Source organism: Gossypium hirsutum, chromosome D12 (assembly GCF_007990345.1).
Source record: "Gossypium hirsutum isolate 1008001.06 chromosome D12, Gossypium_hirsutum_v2.1, whole genome shotgun sequence".
NCBI classification, from domain to species: domain Eukaryota; kingdom Viridiplantae; phylum Streptophyta; class Magnoliopsida; order Malvales; family Malvaceae; genus Gossypium; species Gossypium hirsutum.
In genome coordinates, this window is record NC_053448.1 from 38,981,712 (window position 1) to 38,993,486 (window position 11,775).

An 11,775-nucleotide genomic window follows, 5' to 3' on the forward strand; every position below is an offset into this window, starting at 1 on the left:
AGTCCGTCAGAGATTGAGATTAGATCTGATATGTCATATAAAGAAGAACCGATTTACATTCTAGCTCGTGAGGTTAAAGAGTTACGAAATAAGAAAATTCCATTAGTCAAAGTACTGTGGCATAAACACGGAATTGAGGAAGCAACCTGGGAGCAAGAGGATACAATGAAAGAACGTTACCCATACCTATTCACCGGTAAGATTTTCGGGGACGAAAATCCCTAAAGGAGGGAGAGTTGTAACAACCCAATTTTGACCCTAATCGGACAGAGTGGTTTCGGGACCACAAATCTGAGTCAAAAAAATATTTTAATAGTATTTAGAGAGTTTATTATGTGTGAATTTGATTGTGTGAAATTTCCATGTTTAAATTTTATCGTTTGAATGACCGATTAAAGAAAATGACTTAATCGTGTAAAATTAAAAATTTAAGGGGGTCAATTTTAAAAGCACCTAATTGTTTTTGTCTTTTAAAAATGGGGGATTTAAATGACAATTGGGCCATTTAGATGATAGTGGGTGGCAATGGTCAATATTGCCCTTGTATTATATGTTTTATAATTAAATTAAATAAGGTTAAAATAGTAAACCAAAAATATATGTTATTATATGTTAAATAAAACAAAAAGAAAATAAATTCATCATCATCTTCCTACTGCCGAATTTGAAACAAGAGAAAAAAAAACTAGCTAGGTTCGGCCATTAATGAGCTCAAATTAAGGTTAGTTCTTTGTTCGGTTTTTGATAATTTTTACGTTTTTGAGATCGTTGCTTTGAATACTACCCGACCCATGCTTGAATTTCTGATTTTGATGAATATTTTAAGTTATGCCATTGATGAATATTTGTGTTTTGTGATGTTTGATGATGAATAATGAAGGATATGTTTTAGATTAACACGTTTTGTCTTGGAATTTTTGATGAATTTGAGTATTTAAGGCTAAATTGTGAAAATAAATTTTTGAGGGACTAAAATACGAAATAAATGAAATGCATGGACTTGTATGAGTATAATAAAGATTAGGCCTAAGCATGGTATAGTCAAATTTTGAATGTTTTGTGTAATTTGTGTTTTATCCAATAGGGATTAAATTGTAAAAAGTGTAAATGTTAGGGGCAAAATGGTAATTTACCCATTTATGTGTTTTTGGATTAAATTGAATATAATTATATTTAAACTACCTTATTTTGAATATAATTAGATCAAGAACCGAAGAAATCAGAGTTGGATTGGGGAAAAACTAAAGTTGTCGAGTAATCGTTTGGTTTCGACTTTTCACCGTACGAGGTAAGTCTAATAGCAATTTAAATGTTATTAAATTGGAATTTATATAAATATATCTATCATACATTTAGTAAGCTGGAACTAAAAGTATATAAATTGAATAAAACTTGGTGATTTTTCTATGTGATAGCCGAACATAGAAATTGATTTTGGGAGGTTGATATTAATGGTATAAATTACATGTATATTAGCTAAAGTATGCTTTAAGTTCAATGATATGAAACTAATAGTAGAATTTACATGGATATGTAGTTCGAATGTAAGATTTAATTTCTTGAGTTGAATTTAAAGTTATGAATTATATATATAAAGTTTGAATGTATGATACAAGTTCTTTGATTCTTTGAGTTGAACTTAATATTATGAATTATATATATATGCACATATGGTTCGAATATATATATTTAAAGTTCTTGAGCTGTATTTAATGTATGAATTTTATATACATATGTGGTTCAAATATAGGTTACAAAGTTCTTGAGCTGAATTTAATGTATGAATTTTACTTACATATGTGGTTCGAATATAGGTTACAAATTCTTTGAGCTGAATTTTAATGTTGTAAATTATACATATGTGGTTCGAATGTTTGTTTGCTATGAAGAATTGAATATAATTCAATTCTTACGGAGATACGGTTATTGAGTAAGACTTATGTAAACATAAAGAATTATACGAAAGATCATCTTTGTATATGAGATTTTCAGGCTTAATGCCTAGCAGGCTTGATGCCGGTGAATTATTTTAGACTTTATGTCTAGCAGGCTTGATGCCGGTGAATTAATTCAGACTTTATGTCTAGCAGGCTTTGTGCCGGTGAAATGAATCGGGCTTTGTGCCTAGCAGGCTTTATGCCGGTGTTTTATATAGGGCTCTATGTTTTATAAATTTTATATGAGCAATAATAAAAGCAAATAAATGTGTTAAGAAAGTTAAATTATTCAGGTATGTGTTAGCCATTTGCTTAATTGCTGATAAGGTAAGTTGATTATTTTAATTTGATAATAGTTTCAAATGAAATATAGAGTATGAGTTAACCATTTGAGTATAAGCATGTTTTAGCATAATGATTTATTGAATATTCGGCTTTGCTAAATATTTATGTGTATTTGGCCATATGGTTTGTTTATATGAAAATACAATGTGATTTTTATTAAAGTGTTATATGGTACAAAATATTATGATATTTGGTTTATTTTAACTTAATGATGGAATAAGTATTAATATATATAAATGAATTTTTGCTTATGACTTACTAAGCTTTAAATAGCTTACTGTGTGTATGTTGTTCTTCGTTTTATAGATTTTGGAAGTTGGTTACGAGCTCGGGGATCGTCAGAGAAGATTATCACACTATCGACTCCTCTCGGTATTTTGTAAATTTTGAATTCGATCTTATGACATGTATAGCGTAGATGAAATACTTGAATTTAGATTATGTAATATTAAGCCATGCGAAAATGGCTTAATTTTCTTGTTTGTGTTCGGTTTTGGGCTGAATTATGGTTTAAGCATACTTTAATCATGGATTAGTATTTTATGGTTAGTATTTATTTGGTAATATATATATATATATATGTGCATGGTGGTTTCATTCAAGTGTTTCGGTAATTATGTGGTTGAAGTAAGTAAGTTTGTTATATTCATTAAGATAAATAATGTTAAGTTAAGTGTCTAGGTTACGTATTATATATGAAATATATATGATTTGGTTGGATTTAGTAGTTAAGTGAATATAGGAGATGATTTATAAATTGAAGTATGCTTGTACATGTTGGTGATTAATTACGTTTGGCTTATTGATAGAGTAAACGAATGTATATATATTCAAATGTGTATTGATTAGGATTTATGGCTTAGTATATATATAATGGATTAATTTATTTATAAAAAAAATTGAGTCGGGTTTTGATCGGTAATGCCTCGTAACACTAATCCGGCGACGGACACGAGTCTGGGTGTTACAATGTCTATTTATAGGCTTGTAAAACCATATTCTAATAGGAGTGTAGTAAGATTGAAACACCTTAATCTAATCAATATCAAATAGATGAAGCTTAATAAGGTTTAAAAAACCTTATTCTAATATAAAATAAAAGAAGTGTAGTTCTATATGGATTTTACTTTTATTTTATTTTACCAATATATTTTATTTAAATAAGAGTCCCTTCAACCAAATGGCTTCTTTACAAGCCTCAGTAATCGCCATGTACTCAGCTTCAGTGGTAGACAAAGCAATTCTAGTTTGCAAAGTGGCTTTCCAACTGATTGCACAACCTCCGATTGTAAAGACATAACCTGTGAGAGATCTTCTTCTATCAAGGTCTTCAGTAGAATCAGCATCAACATACCCAATGACTCCATCTCTAGTTCTTCCAAACTGTAAGCAAACATTAGTAGTACCTCGTAAGTATCTTAAAATCCGCTGAATTGCTTTTCAATGTTCTTTACTGGGATTCACCATGTATCTGCTAACTGCGCTGACTGCATATGATAAATCTAGACATGAAAAAACCATAGCATACATGAGACATCCTGCTGCACTAGAGTATGGAACATGTGACATGTACTCAATCTCATTATCTTATTGTAGAGACAAAACCGATGAAAGTCTGAAATTGGCTGCTAAAGGAGTACTAACAGGTTTAGCATTCTGCATATTGAATCTGCAAAGAACTTTCTCAATGTACCCCTTCTTACTTAGGTACAATTTACTTGTTTTTCTATTTATGAGAATCTCCATACCAAGTATCTTCTTTGTTGGTCCCAAATCTTTTATCTCAAATTTTTCACTTAGTTAGGCTTTGACCTTTCTTATCTCTCATTTAACTTTTGCTGCTATCAACATGTCATCAACATAAAGGAGTAGATACACAAAAGAACCATCACTGTTTTTCTTAAAGTAAACACAACTGTCAAAGCTGCTTCTTTTGAAATCATGAGAAGTCATAAAGGAATCAAACCTCTTGTACCACTGTCTTGGTGACTGTTTCAAATCGTAAATGGACTTTTTCAGCAAGCAAACATAGTCCTCTTTTTCTGAGACTGTAAAACCCTCTAGTTGTTGTATGTAAATATCCTCATCAAGTTCTCCATTCAAAAATACAGTTTTTACATTTAACTGCTCAAGCTTCAAATCATGCATGTCCACAATACCAAGTAAAGCTTGAATCGAACTATGCTTCACAACTGGGGAGAACACATCTGTAAAGTCCACTCCTGGAATTTGACTGTAACCCATTACAACAAGCCTTGCTTTATATCTGGGTTCTTCAACTCCTAAAGTCATTTCTTTCTTTTTAAACACCCATTTACAACGAATAACCTTTTTTACCTTTAAGAAGTTTCACAAGATGCCATGTTCTATTTTTGTGGAGTGGTTCCATCTATTATTGCATAACAAATATCCACTTTTCTTAGTCTTGACAGCTAACCGCCTTAGAATAATTAGATGGCTTTTAGTTTGCATCTATATCTTCAGCCACATTTAAAGCATAAGTAACTAGATCAGCCTCGGCATACTTCTTTGGATGTTTAATTTCTCTTCTAGTTCTATTTTTGGTAATAGAGTATTGTGGTGAAGAAGCAACACTATTTTGAATTTTTGTACTAACTTGAGGAGTCGACTCTATTATAGATTCTGGATTAATCTGATGCTCCACCTACTTTTGATTTTCTTTATTGGAAGAGTCTTTAAGAGATAAGTTAGGTAGCATAGCAGTTTCATCAAAAACAACATCTCTGCTAATCACAACTTTTCTATTTTTAGGACACCATAACTTATACCCTTTTACACTAGCTTTATAACCAAGAAGAACACATTTAATGGATCTCGGTTCTAATTTTCCATTATTAACATGAGCATACGTAAGACATCTAAGGATCTTTAAATCAAAATAGTCAGCAGGATTACTAGACCATACCTCTTGTGAATTCTTTTTCTCAATGGCAACGGATGGAGATTGATTGATCAAAAAACATGCAGTAAAGGTTGCTTCAGCCCAAAACGACTTTGGTAAGCTAGCATTCGACAACATACGTCGAACTTTCTCCATAATCATTCTATTCATTCGTTCTACAACACCGTTTTGTTGTGGAGTATAACGAACTGTCAAGTGTCTCACGATCCCTTCTAATTTGTATAGTTCATTAAACTCATCAAAACAGAAATCTAAGCCATTGTTTGTCCGGAGGTGTTTTATTTTTTTTCCCTTCTATTTTTCAATCATAGTTTTCCAAGACTTAAATGCAGAAAACATATCACTTTTCTGCTTCAGAAAGAATGCCCAAACTTTTCTAGAAAAATCATCAATAAAAGTTAGCATATAATTAGTTCCACCTCTTGAAGGCACTCTGGATGGCCCCCACAGATCAGAATGAATATACTCCAATGTTTCTTTCATGTTGTGGATTCTTCTGGTGAATCAAACTCTCTTTTGCTTCCCAAAAATGCAGTGCTCACAGAACTTTAGTTTGCAAATTCCTCACCCATCAAGAAGTCCTCTTTTGCTCAATTCTGTCATGCCATTCTCACTCATATACCCTAGGTGCATATGTCAAAGTTTAGTAATATCATCATCTGACAAGGTAAAGGAAGCGACAGTTGCATTGCCAGTAACAATATAACCCTGCAGAATATATAACTTGGCAATCTTTCTCTGCCCTTTCATCACAACGAGGGAACCTTTGAAAATCTTCAAAACCCCACTTTCAGCTGTGTATTTGTACCATTTTGAATCAATAGTACTCAACGAAATTAAATTTCTCTTCAATTCTGGAACATGTCGTACGTCATTAAGTGTTCTGACAACTCCATGAAACATCTTAACTTTAATTGTTCCAAAACCTGTAATTCTACATGAAGTATTATTTCCCATAAAAACAACACCTTCAGACACTGTTTCGTAAGTTGTAAACCAATATCGATTGGGACTCATGTGGAAGGTGCAACCCGAATCAACGATCCACTCCTCGCTCACTTTAGAATTGTTGACAGAAGTGACTAGAAGTTCACCATCGTTTTAGTCTTCTACAACATCAGTTTTACCAAAATTTTCTGGTTGTTTTCTATTTTGATTCGCAGCCTTCTTTTTGATCTTGTTCTGTAGCTTATAGCACCCAGATTTAATGTGCCCTTTCTTCTTGCAGAAGTTACAAGTTTTACCTTTGTTTGAAGACTTCAATCTACCCTTAAATTTACCGAAAGGATTTCGTTCCTGTGTCATTCCACGATCATCATCAGCATTCCGATCTTGTCTTCCACGAACAATGAGACATTCTCCCTGAGAGTCGGTTTTAACAACAAGATGCTTCATCTTATCATACGAGGTTAAAGAATCATAAACCTCATCAACTGTGAGAGAATCGCGGCTACATAAAATCGTATCTCTAATGGTTGAATAAGACGGGGGCAACAAACAAAGTAGAATCAGCCCTAGATCTTCCTTATCATACTGAACCTCCATGGCCTCCAAGTTTGAGAGAATTTCTTTAAACACTGTTAAGTGTTCGTGCACAGACGTACCTTCCTCCAAACGATGAACATAAAGACGCTGCTTCATATGCAGCTTGCTAGTTAGAGTTTTCGACATACATATTTGTTCCAATCTCTTTCATAATCCAGCGGCGGTCTTCTCCTTCATCACATCCTGTAAAATTTCGTTAGACAAATGCAGATGTAACTGTGTTAACGCCTTTCGATCCTTGCGCTTCTTTTCTTCCTCCGTTAATGTTGAAGGCATCTTATCTACCCCTAACTGGGCTTCCTCTAAGTCTATCTGTGCAAAAACTGCTTGCATCTTTATCTGCCACAACGCGAATCTGGTGTTGCCATCCAACAGCAGAATTTCATACTTTAAAGACGCCATTATCATGATTGAGATGAACAACCCAGAAGCTCAGATACCAATTTTTAAAAAATAAAACGTCGGTAATGACAATTTATCGCAAAGAAAAAGAGAGAGAAAAATAAAGAACACACAAATTTTACGTGGAAACCCTTTCGAGAAAAAAACCGTGGGCAGAGGAGAAGATAATTCACTATGTCGAATTCGAATAATTACAAGAGGGGTAGACTATGTCTATTTATAGGCTTGTAAAACTATATTCTACTAGAGTGTAGTAAGATTGAAACACATTATTCTAATCAATATCAAATAGATGGAGCTTAATAAGATTTAAAAAATTTTATTCTAAAATAAATTAAAAGAAGTATAGTTCTATATGAATTTTACTTTTATTTTATTTTACCAATGTATTTTATTTAAATAATGATTCGAATCACTTCATTCTAACAAAATTAAATTTGATATTATGGAAAAAAATATATACGAGCATGACTCGAACCGATCATCATATAATACGTAAATCGATAGGAGGCAACACGTACCCATTGTTTTTGCATTGCCAAATGCCTAAATATGGCCAAAGCTTTAATGCTCTTCTCTACACGTTGTTGCCAAAATTTTTAGCCTTTGCTAACGTGTAAGTTTCGTACTTAAGTAAATGCTAAATATTGCAATACTTGCTATTAGGATTAAAAGAAGGGTATGAAATAGAGATATTATTTTTTTAATAGTTTAATATTATATTAATAGTTTTATTTTAAATTTTAGGATTTTTATTTAGATTTAATTTTTTTAGGATGAAAGTGTTAAAAATTAATATAAAAATATTAATGTGATATTAAACTATTGAAAAAAGAATACAGATGACGTGGCATCACTTTTTCATACTATCTATAACTTTAAATGACATAAGTGACTAAAAGCACTACTACTTTAACTAGTCAAATATTTAAAAATATTTCCTTGATAGATCAAGTGCTCTCACAAATCCAGTTAAAACTCAGTTTAAAGTAGAAAGATAAAATCCAAAAATAATTGAATATAGATACTCCAAATATAGTACTTCCATTGTTTGAGTGTTTGATACACTGCTCGCCCTCAACATAAACAGAACACTCACCAAACCTAATTGGTTTTGTTATTTCAAATCTCTGAAACTATTTATAATGGCTTGACAATGTCATTAAAACATATATAATTCGTGTCGGATGAGAAAGTGTCTAAAAATCCTTCACCTTTATCCACAGTTCGACGATTGTTAGTTCCTCACCAGGACCGATGATGTTTTTCCATAAAAACTGGCTATGAAAATTAAATACCAACCAAATCACCACCAACATGACCGAACATGCATGCATGTTCCATATGTTGTTTTAAACCTCAAACGACACCTGGTCCACAAAATAGTCCATGTGTTTGCTTCTTCACCGAACTATATATATTTATATAATATCAAAAACAAAACAAAACCCGACACCACGAAATCCATGCATGTCATTCACTAGTGTACCAAATATGTCTACAAGCGTTACTACCGGTACCACCTTTCTTCTTCTTTTTCTCTTAGTCATGGCTACTGCCACCACTGGCTCACATTTAGAACAAGTTACGGAGGTGGTTCAAATGGCTAGGACCATGGTGGTGCAGTCTAGGAACTTGGCTAAGGCTTCGATGAGCTTATATGGGTTGCACAATACTATGCATTATCATGGTATGGGTTTGGCTGATTGTATTAAGTTGTATGATGAAAGTGAGTCTAGGCTCTCGGTTTTGCTATCCTCTCGAGGGTATACTGTCGATGATGCTCGGACGTGGTTGAGCGGCGTGCTTGCGAACCATCGGAGTTGTTCGGAAGGGTTGGGACAGAAGGATTTTGGGATTCAAGAACATGGACAGGGTCGAAATTTGACGAGTTTGGTTAGTGCAGCTTTGGCATTGTATACAATGCATGGGAAGGAAGCTGTTGTTGAGCAAGGTAATTTCTTTTAACTAATTAAATATTTGATAAATAATAATCTTAATAATATTTATAAAATATACCTTAAGATTTTTGCCCTTTAGATAAAACTTTGATTCGATGAAAGATAATATTAATAATTCGAAAATTTCTTTAGGTATAATCCATCTCCCTCAAGAAACTCTCACTAACTTTTAAGTGGGTTGAAATAAATTCATTGGTAATAAAATAAAATGTAGATAAAGTTATGTACTTTGGGTTTCGTGATTCATGCATCATTATGGTGTTCATTTTTTTTGGTTAAATTGTGGTTTTAATCCCTTCACTATACTTAAAATTAAATTAATCAATAAACTAATACCGTTAATTACTCTAATTAAATAAAATACCAGCGTGGGTTTTTTTTCCTTAAAACACCCCTTTCAAAATACTAGCATTAGCTGGAAGGTATTTCTCGAATTAAATTATCTTTTCAAAAATAATTTAACATTTAACATTTAAATTTTCAATGAAAAGATTAATTTATTTTCATTGTTTCCTGTACTTTGGCATGAAGTATTAGTCTTTAAATCTGGTTAACTATTTGGATTAACTGAAGTTTAAATTTAAAAAATTTAAATTTAAGCAGAGTAGAAGGACTCGAAGAAGAATTTGACCTTTCTCTTTTATTGGACTGGTCCTTTTGCATAGAAACCTGCTACTTACTAAATTACCTATTTGTTTTGTTCTCGACAGAGCTAATGCATAGACCACGACTCGGTGGGAAACTTTTAACATCATGGAACCCAACAACTTCAAAGGCTGATTTTGTCGTGTCAAAAGATGGCTCCGGCACTCACAAAACGATCAATGATGCGGTGGCCGCGGTTGCTAGGATAGGTAACAACCGTCGTCCAAGGGTAATCATTTATGTGAAAGCAGGGGTGTATAATGAGAAAGTAGACATAGACAAGAACCTTAAAAACATAATGTTGGTCGGCGATGGAATGGACAAAACAATCGTAACTGGTAACCGAAATGTACCGGATGGTTCCACTACTTATGGCTCCGCAACATTCGGTAAGAAACTCGGGTTCAAATTTTAGATTTGATGATATTGATGGGTTTAATTCAGTTTTTTGTTTTTGTAGGTGTTTCCGGGGATGGTTTTTGGGCACGGGACGTGACATTTGTGAACACTGCCGGTCCGCATAAACATCAAGCTGTGGCATTAAGGGTAAGTTCGGACCATTCTGTGTTCTACCGCTGTAGCATCAAGGGTTACCAAGACAGTCTCTTCCTCCACTCGCTGCGACAATTTTACCGAGACTGTCACATACACGGCACAATCGATTACATATTTGGTGACGCCTCGGCCGTGTTGCAAAACTGCGACATCTTTGTCAAAAGACCGATGGACCATCAATCCAACATGGTAACGGCACAAGGGAGAGACGATCCCAACGAGAACACAGGGATTTCAATTATGGAATCCCGAGTGAGACCAGCACCCGATTTCGATTCGGTCAAGCATTTGTTCAAGAGTTACTTAGGTAGGCCATGGAAGAAGTATTCAAGGACGGTGTTCATGAAGACGGACCTTGACGGTTTGATCGACCCCAAGGGATGGAATGAATGGAGCGGCAGCTTTGCGTTGTCAACGTTGTATTATGCGGAGTATAGGAACACAGGGAATGGTGCTTCGATCGGGAATCGAGTGAAGTGGCCCGGTTTTCATGTCTTCAACCGGGCCGAAGAGGCTAACCCTTTTACGGTGAATAGGTTCATACAAGGAGAGTTATGGATTCCGGAGACTGGTGTGCCTTTTAATTCAAGGCTTTAATTTAATGGTTTCTTATTGTAATTGTTAATGTTTTTGTGATGTGATAATAATGGCTTTAATAGTTTTAATCTAAAAATTATAGCTAAAATATTTTATGGGTTAATTTGTATGTTATTTTAGTATTATTAATAAAAGTTTAAGAGATAATTGTGATTAATTAAGAGTTGAAGTTTAAATTAATTTTTATATATTTTATATAAAGTTAAAATATGTCGTAAATATGTGATATTAATTTAATCAATAATTTAAATATAGTATAAATATAAATAGATAGCAAGACCCAATAGCCTTGCCAGCAACCGTCAAAGTATAAATTTATGTAATTTTTTAAAATTTGAAGAATTTACAAGATAATTTTATTATTTTGGGGACAAGATTACCCCCTACCCCATGTTGCAGGATCAATATACTAGTCACCATACAGACCAATATGGATCAATATACTAGTCACTATACAGACCAATATAATTAGATGAGCAACCCTCTGAGTAAACTCTAATGCTCCTAAAATTTATTATATATCTTGTAGAATCGTCTAACCTCTAAACCCAATCTATCTTCCTATATAAGCCATCTTCAAATCCAATTCATCAAACACAATCAACACGTTGATTTTTTCTACAAAATAATTGAATGTAACTAAATTACTAGTAAGTTTACGTTTTAGTTATTTTAACTTTAAAAAATTACAAAATGGTCACTGAATCACTCAAAAGTTTTCATTAAGTCACTGTGCTGTTAAGTGTGTTTTTTTTTAAGTCTAACTTGTGAGTTTCAAGCGACGATTCAACGATCAATACGATGGATCAATGCTCATCGATGAATAGAAGAATATGGTTTAAATCCATGTCAATCTGATGATCAG

The 11,775-nt window shown here is 33.2% G+C and overlaps 1 protein-coding gene and 1 long non-coding RNA gene across 2 annotated transcripts; both read left to right on the top strand.

Annotated features, from left to right (window-relative positions):
- Positions 1-426: 426 nt before the first annotated feature.
- On the top strand, positions 427-2,823 carry LOC121224103 (uncharacterized). Its single transcript, XR_005921615.1, has 3 exons — positions 427-721; positions 1,203-1,288; positions 2,589-2,823. It is a non-coding gene; the product is annotated as an uncharacterized lncRNA (long non-coding RNA).
- A 5,760-nt stretch (positions 2,824-8,583) lies between these two features.
- Positions 8,584-11,067, top strand: LOC107945609 (probable pectinesterase/pectinesterase inhibitor 36). Its single transcript, XM_016879671.2, has 3 exons — positions 8,584-9,106; positions 9,824-10,147; positions 10,219-11,067. The coding sequence occupies exons 1-3, from the start codon at positions 8,623-8,625 to the stop codon at positions 10,908-10,910; spliced, it is 1,500 nt and encodes a 499-aa protein (XP_016735160.2). The 5' UTR covers positions 8,584-8,622; the 3' UTR covers positions 10,911-11,067.
- Positions 11,068-11,775: the final 708 nt, after the last annotated feature.

Coding starts and splice junctions, on each gene's coding strand:
- LOC107945609 (XM_016879671.2), top strand. CDS start 8,623: ATGTCATTCACTAGTGTACCAAATATGTCTACAAGCGTTACTACCGGT. Junction 9,107..9,823: donor GGAAGCTGTTGTTGAGCAAG/GTAATTTCTTTT, acceptor TGTTCTCGACAG/AGCTAATGCATAGACCACGA. Junction 10,148..10,218: donor TTATGGCTCCGCAACATTCG/GTAAGAAACTCG, acceptor TTGTTTTTGTAG/GTGTTTCCGGGGATGGTTTT.